General features: G+C 68.0%; 2 protein-coding genes across 2 annotated transcripts; both read left to right on the forward strand.

Moving 5' to 3' along the window:
- LOC135174512 (collagen alpha-1(I) chain-like) lies at positions 1–4,438 on the forward strand. Its single transcript, XM_064141770.1, has 3 exons — positions 1–84; positions 2,468–3,873; positions 4,201–4,438. Exons 1-3 carry the CDS (start codon positions 1–3, stop codon positions 4,205–4,207), a joined length of 1,497 nt encoding a protein of 498 aa, XP_063997840.1. The 3' UTR covers positions 4,208–4,438.
- On the forward strand, positions 4,070–21,297 carry ATP8B1 (ATPase phospholipid transporting 8B1). Its single transcript, XM_064141773.1, has 29 exons — positions 4,070–4,273; positions 4,507–4,592; positions 7,553–7,745; positions 7,904–8,001; positions 8,106–8,219; positions 8,373–8,471; positions 8,564–8,625; positions 9,608–9,680; positions 10,128–10,198; positions 10,483–10,565; positions 10,842–11,000; positions 11,097–11,185; positions 11,590–11,780; positions 11,894–12,102; positions 12,586–12,629; positions 12,762–12,918; positions 13,446–13,640; positions 13,757–13,869; positions 13,956–14,120; positions 14,453–14,564; positions 14,720–14,795; positions 15,236–15,368; positions 16,402–16,687; positions 17,226–17,449; positions 17,891–17,974; positions 18,544–18,789; positions 18,884–19,022; positions 19,357–19,487; positions 20,221–21,297. Exons 3-29 carry the CDS (start codon positions 7,565–7,567, stop codon positions 20,443–20,445), a joined length of 3,759 nt encoding a protein of 1,252 aa, XP_063997843.1. The 5' UTR covers positions 4,070–4,273; positions 4,507–4,592; positions 7,553–7,564; the 3' UTR covers positions 20,446–21,297.
- Positions 21,298–22,115: the final 818 nt, after the last annotated feature.

Consider the following 22,115-nt stretch of genomic DNA (forward strand, 5'->3'; position numbering starts at 1 on the left):
ATGGCGCTGCAGCCTGCGCCCAGAACTCCAGGCTCTGGGAGAGAAGCGCTGGGCCTGGCAGGCGGCAGGCTGCCTGCTGGCACCGTGAGCCAGCCAGGGGCAGCCAGGAGCCAGGCTGGGCTGTGCCGGGGGTGCGGGCTCGGTGCTACAGACCTCACCTCTCAGCCTCCCCAGCTCTCCAGTCACGCTAGAGCCTGGCTGGGAGCTGCCATCTGTGCCTCGGCAGCTCATCCCCTGGCTGAGTGGGCACAGGATTGGCACGCAGGGAAGAGACCTTGGCTAAGGTGCTGAGCTCTGCAGCTCCTGCCTGGCCTGCAGAAGACACAAGTCTGCTGGGTGCCTCTGGCACAGGGGTGGGGGTGAACGATCCCAGCTAGCCCCCCGGCCCCCCGTGCTTTGCCCCCCCCTCAGCAGCACCTCAGGGCAGGCTCTCAGCCGGAATGCCAAGGGCCCATTTGCCAGGGGCCCAGCAGTGCGTGCAGAGAAGCGCTGGGACACAACCAGCCCCTGCCAAGGCAACGGCAAAGCTCCTCCTGCAGGAACCCCCCGGTGCAGAGCCACCCCTCTGGGCACGGCAGAGCGGTGCCAAGTGAGACCACAGGTGCCAGCCACCGTGGCCCTGGCGAGCAGATGGCCGAGCCACGGTGCCAGGAAAGGAGGGTCAGGCTCTGCTCCACCACCTGCCTGCAGAGCTGTGCCTGCTGCCAGCCCTGCCACGCTCCCCGTGCCCCTGCCTGGCGTGCCCTCACCTCCCAGTGAGGCCTCATGCCAGTGCCGAGCTTTGCCTGGGCACCCTGGGCACCCTGCCCCCTCTGCCTCTGGCCACTGCCCTTCCACTTGGTGCACTCCCTCCTTGCTCCCTGCCACCTTCTGCTCCTGTCTCTCCCAGGCTCTCCACCTCCTCCACTTCTCCCCAGCCCCATTTTCAGGCACCGATGGCCACAGCTGCCCTGTGCTCCAGTGGCACCCCTGGCAGGCAGTGCTGTGCCAGGGCAGCTGAAAGGACCCAGAGAAAGCCAAGCCAGGAGATGCTAACTCAGCAACTCCCATCAGCACAGACCTGCCACTTGCAGCCTGGCACCAGCCCTGCGGAGGGGCCGGTGGGCAGAGAGGGCATCTCTGGGTGGACCTCTGAGGGGCTGCAGGCAGCCAAGCAGCGCACAGCAAGCAGCTGTGCTGGCCTCCAGCTACCCCTGGCTGGCCTCCAACTAACCCTGGCTGGCCTCCAGCTACCCCTGGCTGGCCTCCAACTACCCAAGCAAGGCTCCGACAACAAACCCACACCAACAGCTTCTGAAGGCTCCGGCGCCTGAGCCGAGGCCTTCGCCTCCTTCACGGCAGCGCCCAGAGGGAAGTGCACAGCCCTGGGGATGCTCCTGAGCCACAGGCAGGAGATGCTCAACAGCCATGCCTGTGTCCCAGACGGGGCACAGGCAGCCAGGGGCAGGCTGCAACCCCCCCAGAGCAGCATCTCTCTGCAGGGCTGAGCCTGCAGAGCCAGCAGAGGCAGGGACGGTCACCAGGCTCTGTTCCTTCACCTGCGACCCAGCTGGGGATGCCTGCTCAGTCACAATTGTCCACTGGATACCTGCTGAGCTTCTGCTGCAGCTCTCGTGTGGCTTGGTGCCAGGACAGAGATTGGCATCTGCAGCTCTGAACTGAAGCTGCAGGGCTTGCAGGCAGTGCTTGGAGCAGCGGCAGGCTCTGCCCTGCTGTGGCTGCTGCTTTAATGAACTAACCCCACTAATTGGTTTCACTTTCTGACCCTCTCAGTGCCAGTCCTCACCAGGGCACTGGCAGAGAGGCTTTGCCAAACAGATCCCATGAGAGCCCCGGGCTGTGGCACAGGTGAGTCTTTGGCCATTACCCTTAAGAGGAAGCAGGTTCTGGGCAGCAAGGGAGAGCACCGAGGGCAGAGCTGTGCCTGCCTGTGCTGGGTGCAGCAGAGCAGCCACAGGCCTGGCAGGCAGGGTGGCTTGTCCAGCACTGCCACGGCACCAACCAGCCCCAGCCTTGGGGCAAGCCTTGGCCGAGCCTTGCCGTGCCAGGCAGCGCCGAAGGCAGCGCCGAGGGCAGCCTGTGGCAGCTCAGCTGAGCTCACAGTTACGGTCAGAGCCTGTCCCGCTCCACCGCTGTGTCCCCAGCGAGCTCTGGAGGCGCTGGCAGGCATCTTGCTGCGGCCTGGAAGAGGAAGAGCAGTGAAAAGGACTGCCAAGAGATGCCAGCTGCAGTGCTGCCAGCCCTGCCAAGAGATGCCAGCTGCAGAGCTGCCAGCCCTGCTGAGAGAACCCAGCTGCAGAGCTGCCAGCCCTGCCAAGAGATGCCAGCTGCAGTGCTGCCAGCCCTGCCAAGAGATGCCAGCTGCAGTGCTGCCAGCCCTGAACACAACAATGCATTAACTGATCTGCAAGCAAAACTGCTGCTCTGCAGTGCTCACCCCCAGCCCCTCCTGCCCCCTTGCACGCAGGGGCTCAGGCTGGCCCTTTGCAGGGGCCAGAAGGGTACCCCCTGCATTCTCTGCCCTGCTGCCGAGGTGGGCACCTCCACAACCCCCGGAGGCAGGTCCCACCTGTGCAGCAGCCCAGCCTCCGGTGCTGGCAGCGTCTCCTGGGCTGCAGCCTGCTCCTCAGGGCCCTCTTCCTCCCGCCGAGAGAAGGCTGAGGTCTGGCCTGGCATCCTCCTCCTCCTGCTGCACGGTCAGGGAAGGCCCGGGGCCGCCTCCGTCCAACCGCAGCGTGGCCGAGCCCCGGGGCCGCCTCCGTCCAACCGCAGCGTGGCCGAGCCCCGGGGCCGCCTCCGTCCAACCGCAGCGTGGCCGAGCCCCGGGGCCGCCTCCGTCCAACCGCAGCGTGGCCGAGCCCCGGGGCCGCCTCCGTCCAGCCGCAGCGTGGCCGAGCCCCGGGGCCGCCTCCGTCCAACCGCAGCGTGGCCGAGCCCCGGGGCCGCCTCCGTCCAACCGCAGCGTGGCCGAGCCCCGGGGCCGCCTCCGTCCAACCGCAGCGTGGCCGAGCCCCGGGGCCGCCTCCGTCCAACCGCAGCGTGGCCGAGCCCCGGGGCCGCCTCCGTCCAACCGCAGCGTGGCCGAGCCCCGGGGCCGCCTCCGTCCAGCCGCAGCGTGGCCGAGCCCCGGGGCCGCCTCCGTCCAACCGCAGCGTGGCCGAGCCCCGGGGCCGCCTCCGTCCAGCCGCAGCGTGGCCGAGCCCCGGGGCCGCCTCCGTCCAGCCGCAGCGTGGCCGAGCCCCGGGGCCGCCTCCGTCCAACCGCAGCGTGGCCGAGCCCCGGGGCCGCCTCCGTCCCGCCGCAGCGTGGCCGAGCCCCGGGGCCGCCTCCGTCCAGCCGCAGCGTGGCCGAGCCCCGGGGCCGCCTCCTCTTCCTTCCAAGGGGCTCCAGACCTGCCGCCCCCAGGCAGCCCCAGGCCGCCCCAGCCCCCAGGCGCTGCTGCAGCCTCCCCCAGACCGCGGCGGCGGACGCGGAGCCGGCGCGGCCCGGCCCGGTCACGGCACTGCCTGCCGCCCCCTCCCCGGCCCCGCGTTCTCTCCGGGGTGCCCCGGGCCCGGCCGGCTCTGCGGGCGCTCGGCGGCTGCCGGTGCGGGGGCTGCCCGGGCACGTTCCCGCCGCGGGACGGGGCCGGTGCCGGTGCCGGTTCCGGCTCTCTCGTGGGCCGGGTGCGGGCGAGCCGCGATGGGCACAGGGCCGAGGAGAGGCCCGGGGCGGCGCTGCCCCTCCCCTGCTGGTGCTTGGCGGCGGGGCCGGCCCGGCCGACCGGGGGAACTCGTCCGTCCGGTCTGACGGCGGCGGCCGCGGGGCCGTCGGAGCCATGAGAGGGCAGCGAGCGAGGGAGGCAGCGAGCGGCGCCGGGCCCCGCGCACACAGGTGCGACCCACGGAGGCTCGGGGCAGGGGCAGCGGCGCCGGGACCCGGCCGCACCTGCCCGGCGGCCCCGGCTCCTCCGCGGCCGGGGGGAGGCGGAGCCCCTGCGCGGGCCGGGCCGGGCAGCGGGGCCGAGCCGCGGGGCCGGGCGCCGGCGGAGCTGTCGGTGCGCCCCGTCGGCAGCGGGGGGCTCGGGGCGGGCAGCGGGGCCGAGCCGGGGCGCCTCGGGGAGTGTCACCTCCGTGTCCCGCCCCGGCGAGCCGTGCCGGGGTCCCGGGGCAGCGGCGCAGCCTCCGTGGGGGCGGAGGTGCAGCGCCATCAATATTGCAGCAGGTGAATGCTCCTGCCGAGGACGGCGGCGGCGGCCGTGACCCGGCGGGCAGTGCCGGGGCTCTTCTGCCAGGTGAGGCCTTTGCTCCTGTCCGGCCCGGCAGCGCCATGGGGCTGCCCTGGGCACTGGGTGTGCTGCTAGGGGCACAACGCCAGGGCAGTGCCCAGCCTGGTGCCCGACGGACCTTGGCTGTGACTGAGTGGTGCCCAGCTGCCCTGGCCGTGCCTTTGTGTGGGCAGTGCCCAGCTGCCCCGGCCGTGCCTTTGGGCTGTGCCCAGCTGACCCTGTCTCTCTGTTCCACCCAGAGGCCCCCGCCGGACCCTCGGGAGCCTTCCCCAGCGCCTGCCCAGTCTGTGCCCCTGGCTGAGGAGAGCAGCAGCGTTGGCTGGAGGTAAGGCTGCAGCTCCCGTTGGCACCGAGCTCTGGCACACAGCACAGCTTCGCCGGTTGCCACTGCGGCCTTGGGCTGCTTGCTCTGCCTCTGGCCCTCCGCTGGTCTTTCTTTTCCCCACCCCTGAGGAACAGAGCTCTGTGGGGCGGGGGGGTGTTGTTGCTCGCTGCTCAGCGCTTCTGCAGCCCGGGGAGCAGCAGCGGCTGTGCTGAGCCATCCTCGCTGCAGCAGCCGACGCCAGCAGAGTGCTGTGCGAGTCCAGCCCCCCTGGCACGGGGAAAGCAGTGCTGCACCCCCAGAATCAGTGCTGCCCTGTGCCCGGAGCGTGAGCAGCATCCCTGGTCAGAGCCTGGCTGGAGCTGTGTTAAATGGAGCAGCTAATGAACGTTTCACCCCGGGCTTGGATGTCAGCAGCGGTGTGAAACCGAAGGAGGCAAGCTGGGCAGGGAGCTGCCGGCAGCAGCCAGCTCCTGCTAATGAGTAGCACTGCAGCCACTTGCGCCTGCGGGGGGCTGGATGGAGGGGGCCCAGCAGTGCCCTGGGCACACCCTGGTCTTGTGCAGCCCCTGCCTCTGGAGCTGCTGCCGGCGTCTTGGCTCTGGCTCCCCGCTGAAGGGCCTCTGCTGGCTCTCCTCTGCTCTCTTCTCGGGCTTTGACGTTTGTTTCCCCCTTCCAACTGGGGTTCGGGTCTCGAGTGGCATTGGTGCGGGTCGTGGAGCTGCCTGTGGGCTCCTGCTGCTGCTCACAGCAGGGTGGCTGCTTCTGTGCCTGCCCCGGGGGGCGTTTGTCTCTTTGCTGCCCTGTGGGCGTTCTAAGGCTGCTGGGGCTGGCGCTGCGCTGGTCCCTGTGCCCGTGAGGCAGCCGGTGCCTGTGCCAGCTCCTTGCCCGTGGCTTGAGGGGCGAGCTGCGAAAGGCCATGGCCGGCTCCGTGCCGAGGGCTCCTGCCCGGGTCAGCCGGACCTGCTCTGCGGCTGTGGCTTTGCTCTGGGGCTGGTCCCGAGGTGCTGCCTGCGCTGGGGCGCGGGCAGGGCGCGGTCGAGTCGGGGTCCGGCGGGGTCGATGCTGCTTTCGTCTGGCCGCTGTTAAAGGAGAGGCTTTGTGCGGGTGTAACTGAGCGCAGGGCATTGGCCGGCGGCGTCTGAAACCTAACCCGGCCCCGGCCGTGGCCTCGGGCAAGTCGCTTAACCTCTCCGTGCCTCTGCGCCCGGCTCTCGCCGCAGCCCTGCCCGGGCGCCGCTGCTGCCGCCGCTCCCGGGGGCCTCAGCCGGGCAGGCGGAGCGCGGGGAGGCTGCAGGCGAGGGCAGCGTCTGCCGGAGCAGGAGGCAGGGGGTAGGGTAAGCAGCGCGCAGCAGAGGGGGCGAGTGCAGGAGGGCAGCAGGTCAGCTGCCTGCGGGCAGGCAGCGGGAAAGGCTGCGGTGGGCTGGCAGACAGGAGCTCCCTCTCGATGGGGAACCTCCGCGGGGCAAAGCTGATTCCCTGCTTGCCCACAAGAGATTAGCTCCGCTCGCTGCACGGCGCAGGCAGCCAGCGCCTGCCCTCCTGCCGTGCTGCGCCAGCTGCAGCCTCACCTGCAGAGGAGGCTCCCAGCCAGCTCCTCACCGCGGCGCCTGGGGGCACCGCCTGGGGTGAAGGTCAGCAGGGCAGCTCTGGGCGCAGGCGGGAGAGGCGCAGCACTGCTCTGGGCGCAGCAGTGCTCTGGGTGCAGGCAGGAGAGGTGCAGCAGTGCTCTGGGTGCAGCAGTGCTCTGGGCGCAGGCAGGAGAGGTGCAGCAGTGCTCTGGGTGCAGGCAGGAGAGGTGCAGCAGTGCTCTGGGTGCAGGCAGGAGAGGTGCAGCAGTGCTCTGGGCGCAGGCAGGAGAGGTGCAGCAGTGCTCTGGGTGCAGCAGTGCTGTGCAGGAAGTGACCTTGGCTTTTGGCTGTTCAAAGGGCCTGCTGCAGCCGGGAGGCTGCCCAGAGAGGCTGTGGAGTCTCCTCTGGATCCTTTCCAGGCCTGTCTGGATGTGTTGCTGTGTGCCCTGAGCTGGGTTGTGTGGCCCTGCCCTGGCAGGGGGTTGGACTGGATGAGCTCTTGGGTCTCTTCCAAGCGCTCACGTCTGTGAGCTGTGCACAAGAGGCAGCTGCTTTGCTCTGCTGCTGCAGCGCGACCCTTGAGAGGCAGCAGAGGGCTGTGGGGAAGGGCAGGGAGAGCCCCTCCCGGCTGGCACAAAGGTTGCAGCTCGCTTATCTTCTGCGGAGCTCGGAGCTCGCCTTGGACTTTAGCTGCGGCAGCCTCTGCTGTCCGCAGGGCAGAGCCCCGGGCAGGCAGAGCCCCGGGCAGGCAGCGGCTGCAGGCAGCCCCTGTGCCCTGCTGGTGCTGCCCCTCCCCGTATGTCGCTCAGTCCCTCCCCGTGTGCCACCCAGCCCCTCCCCGTGTGGCTCACAGAGTCGTGGTCAGGTGCAAGCAGCTTAAGTCCAGGTGCCACCTGGCTGGCAAGGGACAGGATGTAGTGCCAGGGCAGGCAGCAGGTGACAGTCTGCCCGTGCAGCTGGCAGCTGGGAGTGGCACAGGTGGAGCGCTGTCTGAGCCGAGGGCACAGCCTGAGAGCAGGGCAGTGGCAACAGCCTGGCTCACAGCCTCGCTGCCAGCTCCTCAGGCTTAAATAAACCTGGAGAGTGGAGGTGCCAGCCTGGGAGATGCCCTGCTGATGCCCAAGGGTGGGAGTGCTGCTGGCGAGCTGCAGGCAGGGCCAGGCACAGCCTGGCTGCCCGCCCCTGCCACCACCACAGGGCAGCAGTGGGTCCCGAGCGCTGCCGCCGCACGGAGCAGGGCAGCTGGGAGGGGTCTGCTGCCAACCCGCCCTCGGCCCGGGCTGCCCCAGGGCACCTGCTTGCCAGCAGGGCGTTGTGGTGGCCAGCAGCAGGGGGGCAGGAGGGGGACGCGGTGCCCACTCAACTGCTCCCCCTGGCCTGTAACGCTGGCAGGGCGCTGGCAGCATGAGCTCGGAGCGGGACTCGGAGACCACTCTGGATGAGGACTGGCAGCCCAACGACGAGGAGGTGCCCTACAGCGACGACGAGACGGAGGAGGAGCCTGGCAGCGGGCAGCCCGCGGGCGAGCCGGGGCAGTGCCCTGCCAAGGGGCACGGCCGGGAGGGCTGCCAGGCGCTGCGGAGAGGTGGGCAGTGGCACAGCCTGGAGGAGCCTTGCTGGCAGGTGGCCCCTTGGCGGGGCTTGGTGGCCGGGGCGGGCTGGGGGCTAGGGCGGCCGGGCTGGCACGGCAGGCACCGGGGTGCCGGCGGGAGCAGCGCTGCCAGGGGCAGGGTTGCCTTGCAGAGGGCGGCTGGCAGGTGAGGGCCAACGATCGGCGCTTCCATGAGCAGCCTCGCTCCCAGACGAGAGCCTTCCTCTGCCTCCGCCGGAGCAAGTACGCGGTGAGTGCCCTGCCGGCCCCTGGGTGGCACAGGAGCCCTCCTGCCTGTGCCAGGGCAGGCACTGCAGCAGGGCACAGAGCTGGAGCTTTGCCTTCCCCGTGCAGGGCAATGCCATCAAGACCTACAAGTACAACCCCATCACGTTCCTGCCCCTCAACCTCCTTGAGCAGTTCAAGAGAGCAGCCAACTTCTACTTCTTGGTGCTTCTCGTCCTGCAGGTGAGCAGGGCAGGGCCAGGCGGGGCGGGCAGGGGCGCAGGTGCTGCTCCGGCAGCTGGGCGAGTGCCAGGGCACGGCCCCGCTCTGCCCGTGCGGCAGGCAGGCCCCCCTGGAGCGTCCCTGCCCGAGCCCCCTGGGCTTTGTCTCTCGCAGTCCGTGCCCCAGATCAGCACCCTGTCCTGGTACACCACGCTGGTGCCCCTGCTGCTGGTGCTGGGCATCACTGCCGTCAAAGACCTGGTGGACGACATCGTAAGAGCCGCGCGGGGGCGGGCACGGGGGCGGGCACGGGGGCGGGCACGGGGGCGGGCACGGCAGGGGCTTCACCGTGCTGCTGTTTGCAGGCTCGCCACAGGATGGACCGCGAGGTGAACAACAGGAGCTGCGAGGTCATCAGGGACGGCAGGTCCGTGCTGGGCGCCGCGGGCAGGGGCTGCTGGCACGGAGCCTCGGCCGTGCCACAGGGGAGGGTCGGCTTCTGGCTGGGCAGTGCCCAACGGAGTGACTGAGCTTAGTTCTGTGGCACTGAGTCTGTGCCAAGAGCAGAGCAGAACTTGAGTCACAGCATGAACCAGGCTGGAAAGGGCGTCCAGGATCATGGCACCGAGCCCTTCTAATAGCTAAGCCCTGGCACCAAGTGCCTCATCCAGCCTGCTCTTGAACACCCCCAGGGGTGGGCACTCCACCACCTCCCTGGGCAGCCCATCCCAATGCCAATCACTCTCTCTGCCAACAACTTCCTCCTAACATCCAGCCTGTACCTGCCCTGGCACAGCTTGAGGCTGTGTTCTCTTGTCCTGTCCCTGCCTGCCTGGCAGCAGAGCCCAACCCCACCTGGCCACAGCCTCCCTGCAGGCAGCTGCAGGCAGCAATCAGCTCTGCCCTGAGCCTCCTCTTCTGCAGGCTGCACCCCCCCAGCTCCCTCAGCCTCTCCTCACAGGGCTGTGCTCCCTCCCCGGACTTGCTGCCCTTCTCTGGGCACCTTCCAGCACCTCAACATCTTTCTTAAGCTGAGGGGCCCAGAACTGGACACAGCACTCAAGGTGTGGCCTGAACAGTGCTGAGCACAGGGCGGAAGTACTGCCCTGGTCCTGCTGGCCACACTGCTCCTGAGCCAGGCCAGGATGGCATTTGCCTTCTTGGCCACCTGGGCACACTGCTGGCTCCTGTTCAGCTGCCAACCAGCACCTCCAGGTCCCTCTCTGCCTGGCTGCTCTCAGCTGCTCTGGCCCCAGCCTGTAGCACTGCGTGGGGTTGTTGAGGCCAAAGTGTAGAACCTGGCACTGGGACTTTTTCAAACAGCTGGCACTGGACTGTGCCCATCTGTGCAGCCTGCCCAGGTCTCTCTGCAGAGCCCTCCTGCCCTCTAACAGCTCTCCTGCTGCCAGGTTCAAGCCCAGCAAGTGGAAGGATGTGCAAGTGGGGGACATCATCCGCCTGCGGAAGAACGCTCTGGTGCCCGTGAGTGCCGCGGCGCCGCCCGCCTGCCGCGCCGCCCGCCTGCCGCGCCGCCCGCCTGCCGCGCCGCCCGCCTGCCGCGCCGCCCGCCTGCCGCGCCGCCCGCCTGCCGCGCCGCCCGCCTGCCGCGCCGCCCGCCTGCCGCGCCGCCCGCCTGCCGCGCCGCCCGCCTGCCGCGCCGCCCGCCTGCCGCGCCGCCCGCCTGCCGCGCCGCCCGCCTGCCGCGCCGCCCGCCTGCCGCGCCGCCCGCCTGCCGCGCCGCCCGCCTGCCGCGCCGCCCGCCTGCCGCGCCGCCCGCCTGCCGCGCCGCCCGCCTGCCGCGCCGCCCGCCTGCCGCGCCGCCCGCCTGCCGCGCCGCCCGCCTGCCGCGCCGCCCGCCTGCCGCGCCGCCCGCCTGCCGCGCCGCCGCCCCGGGCCCGCCGCCCTGACGCTTGCCCTCCCTGCCCACAGGCCGATGTGCTGCTGCTCTCCAGCTCGGAGCCCAACAGCCTCTGCTACGTAGAGACTGCTGAGCTCGACGGGTAAGGCTCTGGCAGGGCCCCAGGGCTCTCTGCACCCTCGATTGCCACCAAGAGGGGTGAGGGGCTGGGGGGTGCCCCGGGGGGTGTCTGCAGCGGTGTGGAGCAGGACCCACGGAGCGCTTGGCTTTGCTCAGCCCGGGTGGCAGAGGGCTGCCGTGGTCAGTGCCCACGGGCTCAGAGATGCTTGGGGGAGGCTCCCTGCTCTTCCTCTGCCTTCCTCGGCTCCCTTTGGTCCTCCCTGGGTCCACTCGCCACAAACCAACCTTCCTGGGCTTCCTTCGCAGAGAGACCAACCTGAAGTTCAAGATGGCCCTGGAGGTGACACACAGGCACCTTCAGGAGGAGGGTGCCATGGCAGCCTTTGACGGTGGGTGCCCTTCTGTCCTTGGGGCACTGCTTGGGCAGCTCACAGGCAAGCAGAGCCTGGCTGGGGCTGGCAGTGCTGCCGCGGGTGGCTTCCCGGCACTGCCAAGGGGCACAGGAAACCACGCGGCGAGACAGAGGCTGGGGCGGACGAGGCCTCCTGCAGGCAGTGCCCTCCTGCAGGCAGTGCCCTCCTGCAGGCAGTGCCCTCGGCCACGGGGCAGGCCCGGGCGGGTTGGCTGGGCCGCTGCTGTAGCCCTGCTCTGCTGGCCGGTGGCAGGGCTGGTGGAGTGTGAGGAGCCCAACAACAGGCTGGACAAGTTCGCAGGGGCCCTGGTGTGGAGGCACAGGAGCTACCCCCTGGACGCCGACAAGGTGCTGCTGCGGGGCTGCCGGATCAGGAACACAGACTTCTGCCACGGCATGGTCATTTTCGCAGGTAGCTGTGGGCTGGCCTGGTGCCAGGTTTGCCAGGCTCCAGCCGTGCCCCGCGGTGCCCCGATGGCATCTCTGTCTTGGCTCTGCCCGTGCCCAGGTGCTGACACAAAGATCATGAAGAACAGCGGGAGGACGAGGTTCAAGAGGACCAAGATCGACTCCCTGATGAACTACATGGTCTACACTGTAAGCCAGCTCGCCGCCCGCGGCTCCCCCGCCTGGCCCGACGGCACTGGCTCTGGCTCCGTGCTGCTCCTCTGCGCTCTGCAGGGGCCGGCAGCCGAGGCCGGGGAGCAGAGCGGGGCCCCGGCGGCGCTCGCTGCGGGCAGTGGCTGAGGAGTGCCTGCTGCTCTGCCCCCTGAGCGTGGCGCCCCGGGGTGGGAGGAGGGCAGAGAGGAGCTGGCCGGCTGGCAGAGGAGGTGCTCGCCTCAGCGGGGCTGTGGCTGTGCCCCTGCTGCCTGCTTAGCTAAAGGTGCTCGGGGGGCAGGCTGCAGCTGGGGGCCCGCGGGATGGGGGAGGTTTGCTGCCCTGCCCCCGGCTGGCAGGGGCCCGCTGTGACTGAGGGCTGGAGCTGTGTGTGCCTGCCGCAGATCTTTGTTGTGCTGATCCTGCTGTCGGCCGGGCTGGCCATCGGCCACACCTACTGGGAGCAGCAGGTGGGCAACGCTTCCTGGTACCTGTACGACGGGCAGGACAGCAGCCCTCCCTACCGCGGCTTCCTCGCCTTCTGGGGCTACCTGATCGTGCTCAACACCATGGTGCCCATTTCCCTCTATGTCAGGTAGGTACCAGGCACGGCCCCTGGAGGTGGGCACGGCTGGCTGGCACGGCTGGCTGGCATGGCTGCCCGGCAAGCAGCCCCGCAGCACATCTGACCCCCTCTCGGTTCCCCAGCGTGGAAGTGATCCGCTGGGGCCAGAGCTGCTTCATCAACTGGGACCTGCAGATGTACTGCCCCGAGCGGGACACGGCTGCCAAGGCCAGGACCACCACCCTGAACGAGCAGCTGGGGCAGGTGGGCTACATCTTCTCAGACAAGACGGGCACCCTGACCCAGAACGTCATGGCCTTCAAGAAGTGCTGCATCCGCGGGCACCGATACGGTAGGGCTGACTCCGGCCCTGCCGGCAGCCTCTGGAGGGAGCAGGGAGCCTGCCGGGAAGAAGCAGCCTCAGCTTGGGCCAGGGGAGGTGGGGGTTGGACACGAGCAAAACCGAAAGGGTTCTGAGGCTGCAGAGGCTGCCCGGGGAGGCAGCTGAACACCCGCGGCTTGGGGTGCGTCAGGGCTGCTAAAGCAGCAGGCTTGGCAGTTAGAGAGCACTTGGGCATGGTGGCCCCACCAGGCAGAAACAGCTCTGCAGCTCTGCCCTGGCACCAACGCTCTGCTCGGAGCTGTCAGAGCTTCCCCCTGTAACACGTGGCAGTGAGGGACCCGCGTGGGGAGCTGCTGGCCGCAGGCAGCCCTGGATGGGTGGCAGAAGGCACTGCAGCTGGCAGCGAGCTTGCAGTCCTTGGGGCGGGAGATGCTCCCTGCAGGTCTCACCGGGGGGCCCTATGAGCCTCGCTGTGCCGTGCCTGTGTTGCAGGAGACTGCCGGGACGCGGCGGGGCAGCCGCAGAGCCACCCAGAGGTAGGTCGGTGCCAGCTGAGGCCCCCCAGCCTGTGGAACAGGCAGCACCCCCTTGCCAGAGTGTGGAGAGCTGCAGGCGGGCACCAGGCGGTGGCAGAGGAGGCCACAGCTCCTTCTGTGCCCCCCGAGCAGCAGGTGGACTTCAGCTGGAACGAGCATGCGGATGGCAAGTTCCTGTTCTACGACCACTGCCTGATCGAGCAGCTGAGGAGTGGGAAGGAGCCGGAGCTGCAGCAGTTCTTCCTCCTGCTGGCAGTCTGCCACACCGTCATGGTGGACACCTGCGACGGTGAGTGTGCCCCGTGCCCGGCCCAAGGGACAGCTCCCAGGGCCACACAGGTCTCTCCGTGGGCAGAGCGAGGCTGCTCTGGGAGAGGAAGCAAGGGCCAGAGGTGCTGCTGTGCCTGGGCTGAGCCTGGCTGTGGCACGGTGCCACAGTGGCACTGCACACCTTCAACGCCAGGGCGGCAGAAGGGCAGGGAGCAGCCTTGCAGAGCCCCTGGGTGCCCCTCTTGGCTCTTCTCTGGTCAGAAGCATCCTTAGAGCCTCAAATGTCTCACCCTTGGGCAAGGCAGCACTGGCATTGCTGGAGGGCAGAGGCCTGGGTGGCTCAGCCTGTGTGGAGGGTGGCACAGACAGGAGGGGTCCCCAGGCCCTCGTTGGCAGCTGGAGGGCAGAGGCCTGGGTGGCTTGACCCGTGTGGAGGGCGGCACAGAGAGGAGGTCCTCTGGGCACAGCTGCCATGTGCCGCGGCTCCAGCTGCCTGCCTGCGGCGCGGGTGCCCAGGTGCCCGCCTGACCGTGCCTCTGCTGTCAGACACAGGCCAGCTGAGCTACCAGGCTGCCTCCCCGGACGAGGGGGCGCTGGTGACGGCTGCCAGGAACTTCGGGTACGTGTTCCTGTCGCGCACGCAGAGCAGCATCACGGTCAGCCAGATGGGGCTGCGGAGCACCTACCAGGTGCTGGCCATGCTGGACTTCACCAGCGACAGGAAGCGCATGTCCGTCATCCGTGAGTGCCGCCGCGGCTCCGGCAGCCTCTCCTGCCCAGGGGAGCAGCAGGCACCGCTGCCCGCCCCTGGCGAGGCTGGCGGCGCCCTCCGACGCGTGCCCCTCTTGTGCCCGCAGTGCGAGGGGCAGACGGCCGCATCAGGCTGTACTGCAAGGGGGCCGACACGGTGATCTACGAGCGGCTGCACCCCCGCAGCCCCCAGAGGGAGGCCACGCAGGAGGCCCTGGATGTAGGTTTGCATTTCGCAGCCCCCCGGCAGCCAGTGGTGGCTCCCTGCTTGCCCCATCTCTCTCTGCTCCTCTTCTCCCTCTGCAGGTCTTCGCCAGTGAAACCCTGCGCACGCTGTGCCTGTGCTACAGGGACATCAGCCAGGGCGAGTTCGAGGCCTGGCATCGCAGCTTCCTGGAGGCCAGCCTGGCGAAATGCCACCGGGAGCAGGCCCTGGACAGGGTCTACGAGGAGATAGAGAAGGACCTGATTGTGAGTGCAGCTCTCGGTGCCCACGGCACTTGTTCAGCTACTGGCTCCTGAGTGCCACAGCCCTCCAGCTGCTGGAGGTGCCCAGAGCACCTGCACTGCCTGTCCTGGCACTGCCTGTCCTGCTGACCCCTGAGTGCCACAGCCCTCCAGCTGCTGGAGGTGCCCAGAGCACCTGCACTGCCTGTCCTGGCACTGCCTGTACTGCTGACCCCGGAGTGCCACAGCTCTCCAGCTGCTGGAGGTGGCCAGAGCAGTTCCCATCTGCCCCGAGAAGCAGGCAGGCTCCTGGCACTGCCTGTCCTGCTGACCTCTGTGTGCCACATCTCTCCCAGCTGCTCGGTGCCACTGCTATTGAAGACAAGCTACAGGATGGAGTTCCAGAGACCATTTCCAGGCTTTCCAAAGCAGACATCAAGATCTGGGTGCTGACTGGTGACAAGAAAGGTGGGGCTGCTGGAGCCAGAGTGCCAGCCTAGCCAGGGGGAGGGCCAGCAGCTGGGCTGGCACAAGCGCAGGCTGGCAGTGGAGTCCGTGGCGGTCCAGGGATGTCTGCGAGGTGCAGAGCTTCACCCGGGCTGTGCCCCTGTGCCCTGCTGCAGAGACTGCTGAGAATATTGGCTTTGCCTGCGAGCTGCTGACAGAGGAAACCACCATCTGCTACGGAGAGGACACCAGGCAAGTGCCCAGCAGAGAGCTTTTCTGGGGGGCAACCAGAAAGGGGACAGGCTGAAAGCGACCCAGCAGCAGCTTGGCATGGCCACGCTGCCCCCTGGGCGCTGCTTGGCAGTGCTTTGTGCAGCCTCTGAACCGTGGGGGAGGGTGGTGAGAGCCTGCTTGCAGGAGGTTCGTGTCGACATCAGCTCTGCTGTGCTGGTCACACGAGTCTGGAGCCTGCCTGGAGGAGGCCTCTCCCTGGTCAGCTCCTGAGCAGCTGCAGCATTTGCTCTCACTGCCTGTCCCTGGGCACCTCTGCTGGTCCTTCACCCTGCCCTGTGCTCCTGCAGCTCTGTGCTGTGAGAACACAAAGGTGCCAGGGTGGCAGTGCCTGCCCTGCAGCCTGGCAGCCCAGGGCTGAGCCCTGGCTGCTGCCTCACAGCTTCCAACTCTCTTTGCAGTGCACTGTTGCAGCGCAGGCTGGAGGAGCAGAGGCACAGAGCTGGCTCGGCTGCACCTTCCTCCCTCGGCATGAAGGAGCCCTTCTTCCAGGACAGCAGAGATCGAGCCTTGATCATCACTGGCTCCTGGCTGGTAGGTGCAGGAGGAGTGGCTCCGTGCTCTGGAGGCTTTGGGGTACCCCTGGGCCAGCTGTGCCTCTCTGAGGGCTCTGCTCATGCGGCTGCTTTGCCGAACCAAGCAGAGCATCCTTTGGCCGTCGCTGCCCTGCTCGAGCTCATCTGTTGAGTGTTGGTGGCAGAAGCGTTTTGGTTGCAAATAGCCTGCAGTTAGGTGAGGGCTGCCTCGGGCCTCTCGCATCCCCCTGCTGGCTGCCATCAAAGTGCCTCCAGGCCCCTGCAAGAGCGCAGCCTGATCTTCAGGGTAGTTCCTAATGGAGGAGGGAAAGGCAGCGAAGAGCAGGAGGGGAGAGGCAGCGCTGCAGGGTGCACAGCGTCAGTACTGTGTGGGCAGCCTGCTTGAAAGGAGCACTGGCAGCCACGGGGAAGCGAGGTGGCACGGCTGCTGCCCAGCCCTGCGGCGCGGCGCTCTCGGCGGCTCGGAAGGCAGGGAGGAGCTGGCAGCGATGCCCTGACAGTTGCCCACCCTGCCGGTGGGAGGATGTGCAGCTGCCGGGGCTCAGTGTCCACAGAGCAGCGCAGATCCGTGTGGCACAGGCGGCAGGCTGGGGTGCTGCACCTGTGGCTCTCTGCTTCCCCCTGCCCCACAGCTATGCCCAGGGTTTGCAGAACACCTCCCCTGGGTGCTCCCTTTGGGAGGCAGCGGGCAGGGGAGGGCAGGGTCAGCGGCAGAGCACTCTCAGAGGTGGGGAAGTGCTCCTTGGGGCTCCTTGGCAGCTGCTGAGACACTGCCTAGGAGCACTGTGCCTTGGGCCCCAGCAGGGGCCTCCTGTGCCAGCTACCCTGGGCGATCCTGCCTTGGCAGGGGGGTTGGTCTCAACGATCTCTGCTGGTCCCCTCTGACCTTCAGGGTCCTATGATTCTGCTCACGCTGCGCTCCTGCAGCTCTTGCTGCCTCCTCTGTGGGAGCACTGCCAAGTGCCACCAGGGGTGAGGGCAGCTGGGGCTGGGCGGTGCGGTAGGGACTGTGACCTGCCTGCCTTCTGCAGAACGAAATCCTGCTGGAGAAGAAAAAGAAGAGGAAGAAACTGAAGCTGAAGTTCCCTCGGACGGCAGAGGAGAAGCAGAAGCAGCTGGAGAAGAGGAGGAGGGCGGAGGCGGAGAAGGAGCAGCGGCAGCAGAACTTCGTGGAGCTGGCCTGCGAGTGCCGCGCGGTCATCTGCTGCCGCGTCACGCCCAAGCAGAAGGCCACGGTGGTGGAGCTGGTGAAGAGGTACAAGAAGGCCATCACCCTGGCCATTGGGGACGGCGCCAACGACGTCAGCATGATCAAGAGTAAGGCGGCCGCGGGGCTGCTCCCCCTGCCGCGGGCCACCCTTCGCTCGGACGGCTCTGCCGCCTCTTGGCTGCCCGCAGGCCACCCTGACCTGTCTCAGCCCCTAGCCCCTGCTCTGCCCTCCTGAGGATGTCCCCGGGGACATGGTTGGTGGGGCCTGCTGGCTGTTTCAGCTCCTGCTGTAAGCTTCCTGAGCGGGGACTGCAGGAGGGCAGTTGGCAGAGCAGAGCTATAGCTCAGCTGCCCCCTGCCTGAGGCAGCAGCTGCCCGGTACTGCAAGGAGAGAGAGGCTGCTGGGAGCTGCTCTGTGCTCTGAACGGCTCTTGAAACTGCCTGCCCAGCTGCTCCAGGGCTTGCTTGCTCTGCCTCAGTGCTCCCTTGGCCCTTCTGTGCCCTGGGAGAGGATCCCCGCGGTGGCAGAGCTGCGAACGGCAGGGCAGGGCCAGGCCGGGCCTGGGCGCAGCCTGGGTGCTGGCTGCAGAAGCACGATGGGGCAGGACCATCCTGGTCCGACGCTGGTCTATGTTGTTGTCTCAGCTGCCCACATTGGGGTTGGCATCAGCGGCCAGGAGGGGATGCAGGCTGTCATGTCCAGCGACTACTCCTTCGGGCAGTTCCGCTACCTGCAGAGGCTGCTGCTGGTGCACGGCCGCTGGTCCTACATCAGGATGTGCAAGTTCCTCAGATACTTCTTCTACAAGAACTTTGCCTTCACGCTGGTGCACATCTGGTACTCCTTCTTCAACGGCTTCTCTGCCCAGGTGAGGGGGCTGGCCCCCGGTGGCAGCCGTGGGCACGGCCAGTGCTGTTCCTGTAGAGCTGCTCGGGGACAAGCTGGCAGCTGGCAACGTGCTGCTGGGAGCTGGCAGTGCCTGCAGCTAGTGGTGCTCAGCAGCTGCGGGAGCTGGGGTGCAGCCTGCCCTGGTTAATGGCCTTGGCTGGGTGGAAGCTGTGCACAGAGAGAGGACACAAAGCCCAGATGGGTTCCCAGAGCTGTGCCAAGTGCTCAGCAAGCAGCTCTCGAGCAGACTGGCACTGTGAGGGGTTCAGCTCGGTGGTGGCCCAGGACAGGGGGCACTGGTGGCCTGTAAGGAGCAGGGCAGCTGAGTGCAGAGCTTTGGGCTGAGCTGCTGCCTGCCCTCGGGGGAGCTGAGCGCAGGCTGCAGGCAGAGCAAGCCTTGACTCCCCCTACTGTGCCGCAGACAGCCTACGAGGACTGGTTCATCACGCTCTACAACGTGCTCTACTCCAGCCTGCCGGTGCTGCTCGTGGGGCTGCTGGACCAGGTAACCTCTGCCGGCAGCTGCGGCTGCCTGCTCTGCTCTGCTCTGCTCTGCTTGGGGGGCAGCCTGCTGCAGGACTTTGGCCTTTGGAGAGCACCTTCCTCTCCCCGGTGGGGAAGGCAGGAAGCAGAGAGCTGCTGAGACAAGGCACAGCAACAAGACAACTTTGGCACCCAGTTGGGAGCTCAGCTGAGTGAGAGCTGGAGTCAGGGCCTGCGGTGACAGCCTCATCTCCTGCTCAGCCAGCGGGCAGGGAGAGGGCACCAGCACAGCACTCAGCTGTGCAGAGCTGCACAAGGCTGGCAGCTCTTGTCTTGGCAGATCACAGCCTCATGATCCAGCAGCCTAGAGGCAGGATGTGAGGGAGCCTTGCCAAGGGTGCCCATGGGATGCCCTCGTGGAGGATGCCCATGGACTGCCCTCGTGGAGGATGTCGCCAGACCTGTTACACACATGGCTGTGCAAGCCCTGCTGCTCACGCAGCTGCCACTGCCCAGCTGTGCTGCCACTCTGCGAAGCTGGCACTGAGCAGGAGCCTGCCACAGCCTTTTCCTCCCTTGCCCCTTGCCCAGGACGTGAGCGACAGGCTGAGCCTGCGCTTCCCCAGGCTGTACGTGCTGGGGCAGAGGGATTTGCTCTTCAACTACCAGAAGTTCTTCCTGAGCTTGCTGCACGGAGCCGTCACCTCCTTGGTCGTGTTCTTCATTCCCTACGGTGCCTACCTGAAGAGCATGGGCCAGGACGGGGAGGCGCCCTCAGACTACCAGTCCTTCGCAGTCACCGCCGCCTCCTCGCTCGTCTTCGTCGTCAACCTGCAGGCGAGTGAGCTCAGCCTCTGCCCCGGCCGCGGGCGGGCCCTCTGCTGCCCGGCCCCGGGGGCAGCCCGGCTCAGCAGCCTGCTGCCGCTTGCAGATCGGGCTGGACACGTCCTACTGGACCTTCGTCAACGCCTTCTCCGTCTTCGGCAGCATCGCCCTCTACTTCGGCATCACCTTCGACTTCCACAGCGCCGGCATCCACCTGCTCTTCCCTTCTGGCTTCCAGTTCACGGGTGGGTGCTGAGCTCTTTGCTCCCCTGCCTGCAGCGCCACGCTGCGAGCCTGCTGGCCGAGGGCGGCGCTGCCCTGAGGGCAGGGTCTTGCCAGCTCTGCCGCACCTGGGCCTGGAGCAGGCCAGGAGGGCCTTGGCACGGCTATGGAGACACTGACAGGAGCGAGGCAGAGCTGCTCCTGCAGCTGTGTGCTGGGTGAACACAAAGGGTGCCAGGGTGGCAGTGCCCGCAGCTCCATGACAGCTTGACACAGCTGCCGGGGCCTCGGCGCTGGCAGCGCCCCGTGCGTGCTGGCTCGGTGGGAGCGGGACTGAGGGCAGCTCTGCACCCCCAGGAGCGGCTCCCAACGCGCTGCGGCAGCCCTACCTCTGGCTGACCATGATCCTGTCCGTGGCCGTCTGTCTGCTGCCTGTGCTGGCTCTGCGCTTCCTCTGCACCACCCTTTGGCCGCTGGACAGCGACACAGTGAGTGGCGGCGCAGCCCCTGGCTTCGGCTCGGAGCCGCTGCCGGCGCTGCTGCTGGGCGAGCGGAGCGGGCGAGGCTGCCCTGGGCAGGCTGACAGCTGCCTGCAGCTCAGGCCTTGTGGCCGGGCAAAGTGCCCGAGGTGTGCTGGCCCAGCTGGTTTTTGTCTGGGGTCAGGGCAGATCTGCGGGCAGCTCCTGCCTGCCGCTGTTCTGCCCCGAGCTGGCAAACGGCTCCTGGCTGTGTTGAAAAGGTCTGAAGAAGAGCAGGCAGGAGCCTCCCAGCAGCTGCCGTGCCTAAGGGGGTACGGGTCTGCTGTGCCAGGACAAGGGGTGCCAGGCTGAGCTAAACCAGGGCAGAAGTGTTTGACGCTGAGGGTGGGGAGAGCCTGGCCCGGGTCAACCAGAGAGGTGGGAGCTGCCCCACGCCTGGCACCACTGCAGGTTGGGGCTGTGGTTGGGGATGTCCCTGCTGAGCGCGGGGGCTTGCGCTAGAGGGCCTTGAAAGGTCCCTTCCACCCCTGGCCTCCTGCGGCCCGCAGCGCCCCGGCGCGGGCGAGGACGAAGGGGACCAGGCACTACAGAACGGCCCCGGAAGCCTTGCCCGGGGCTGCGGCGCCGCTTGTCTCGCTGCTGTCGGCACGGCAGCCCCGGCGGCAGCGCCTCCCGCCCGGCGCCGCTGCGGTGGGTGCCCGGGCAGCGGCGCTGACAGCCGCCCGCCCTCGTGTGCCCGCAGGTGCGGCGGCAGCGCAGGAAGCTCCTGGCCGAGGAGCAGCAGTGGCGGCGGCGGCCGAGCTCGCTGCGCCGGGGGGTGTCCGCCCGCCGCTCCGCCTACGCCTTCTCGCACCAGCGAGGCTACGCCGACCTCATCGCCTCGGGCCGCAGCCTGCGCAAGCGCCGGGCGCCGCTCGATGCCGTGCTGGGCAGCGCGGCCCCCGGGGAGGCTCCCGGCACCGGCTGAGCCTGGCGCGGACCGGCTTCGTGCCCGGGCTCCGCACGGCAGCGCCCGGCTTCGGGCGCGCTGGGACTTGAGCCGGCGGCAGAGCCTGCCAGGGCCTTGGTGGCTGCCGCGGCGCCGCCGGGCCGGGCGCTGCGGGCGGCTCTCTGCGCTGTGCGGGGCGCCCTGTGCGGGGCTGGCAGAGCGCAGCCTTGGCAGTGGCTCTGCCGGTGCCGCTCCTCGCCTCGCCGTGCTGCTCAGCAGGGCCCCGCTGGCACGGCAGCCTGGGCTGTGGCAGAGTGTTGGGCACCCATGTCCTTACTGCTCTGGGTCCTCTGCCTTTCTGCACCAGCTGCCTGCAGCCTGCTGTGCTGTAGGAGAGGTGGCTGGCAGCATCCCCGTGCTGCTGCCCCAGCCCTGCTGCCCCAGCCAGCTCCTGGACTTCCCCTGCAGCAGAGATGCCCAAACCAGGAGTTGGCAGCTCCCTGTCTCTTGCTCTTCGCAGCTCTGCCTGCCTCTCCCCGGCCGTCTGTCTGTCTGTATTTATGAGCTGATCTCCGGGGGCTGCCCCTTCAGCTGGCAGCGCTGACTGCATTGCAGGGCGAGCCAACCTGGAGGGCATGACCTGCACAGGGTCCCCTTTAGGTGGAAGAGGCTTCCCTCAGCTGCCAGTCAGTCCTCACTGTGTAAAGTGCCGTCGGGGGAGGCTCTCCACACTTGCACGTGCCCTTCCAGTCGGGGGTGCGAGTGCTGCGCTCAGCCTGCCCCCTCTGGTTCCTGAGGTGGTCCTCTAGTCCCAGCCCTGCCCTGCAGCTCCGGCGTAGTGCAGTGATGTACATTTCAAGAGTGTCATGCAAATAAAGGTTTTAATGTTTAGAGCCTTTCTTCTCCTGGACCCGGGGGTAAGGATGGCAATGCAGGGGGGGCTGTGCAGGTGACGGAGACAGGAGGGCTCGGTCTGCAAAGCAAGGCAAATCTCGGCCCCTGTTGGGCTTTAAGCAGGGCAGGATGTGAAGTGTGTCACCTGAGCTGGCTCTGTTTGGTTTCTGGCGAGACTCGAAGGCAAACGTTTGTTTGCTGCAGATAAGCACTGTTTGGCTTCAGCAGGTGCCGCAAGGCGAAGCTGCTGCAGCTGAGGGCTGGCTGTGTGAAGGGTGACACGGAGGCTAAGAAGTAGATGAGGGAGCTTGAGAGCCAGCAGGCTCAGCCCGGCCGTGTGCTGCCGTCTGGAGAAGCTGTTCTGCCCTTGCCGCCCTGGGCACCAGCACTTCACCTGCTCCCTCAGTGTAGTGCTACTGCGTGGACCGCAGAGGGCGCCGCAGGCCTGGGCTGTGCTCCTGCAGTCTCACCCAGGAGAGAAGGGTTTAAGGTCCTGGATCAAACCTTCGGCTCCTCAAAGCAGCTCCCCTTGCAGCCTCTCTGCCGCTGAACGGTCCCGGCTCCACTCCTGCAGTCGGCTTTGTGTCGCCACCCCCTCTGCTGCCGGAGGGCTCCATGCTCCCGCCCCTGCCCCTCCACTTCGCCTCGGGAGCACTCCATGGAGCCGCTGCGCCATTGGGAACCGGTACCGTTAGGCTGAGCCCTGGCGCTGCTTGGGCTGCAGCGGAGCAGAGAGGGCATCTGAGCTAAAGGGTGCCCGGAGACAGGGCAAGGGACAGCGGCCACGAGCTGGAGCCCTGGGGCAGGCTGCCCGG

Source organism: Pogoniulus pusillus, unplaced genomic scaffold, assembly GCF_015220805.1.
Source record: "Pogoniulus pusillus isolate bPogPus1 unplaced genomic scaffold, bPogPus1.pri scaffold_72_arrow_ctg1, whole genome shotgun sequence".
In the NCBI taxonomy this organism is placed as follows: Eukaryota; Metazoa; Chordata; class Aves; order Piciformes; family Lybiidae; genus Pogoniulus; species Pogoniulus pusillus.

Coding starts and splice junctions, on each gene's coding strand:
- ATP8B1 (XM_064141773.1), top strand. CDS start 7,565: ATGAGCTCGGAGCGGGACTCGGAGACCACTCTGGATGAGGACTGGCAG. Junction 8,002..8,105: donor TCCGCCGGAGCAAGTACGCG/GTGAGTGCCCTG, acceptor TTCCCCGTGCAG/GGCAATGCCATCAAGACCTA. Junction 11,186..11,589: donor TGAACTACATGGTCTACACT/GTAAGCCAGCTC, acceptor TGCCTGCCGCAG/ATCTTTGTTGTGCTGATCCT.
- LOC135174512 (XM_064141770.1), top strand. CDS start 1: ATGGCGCTGCAGCCTGCGCCCAGAACTCCAGGCTCTGGGAGAGAAGCG. Junction 85..2,467: donor GCAGGCTGCCTGCTGGCACC/GTGAGCCAGCCA, acceptor CCTTGCACGCAG/GGGCTCAGGCTGGCCCTTTG.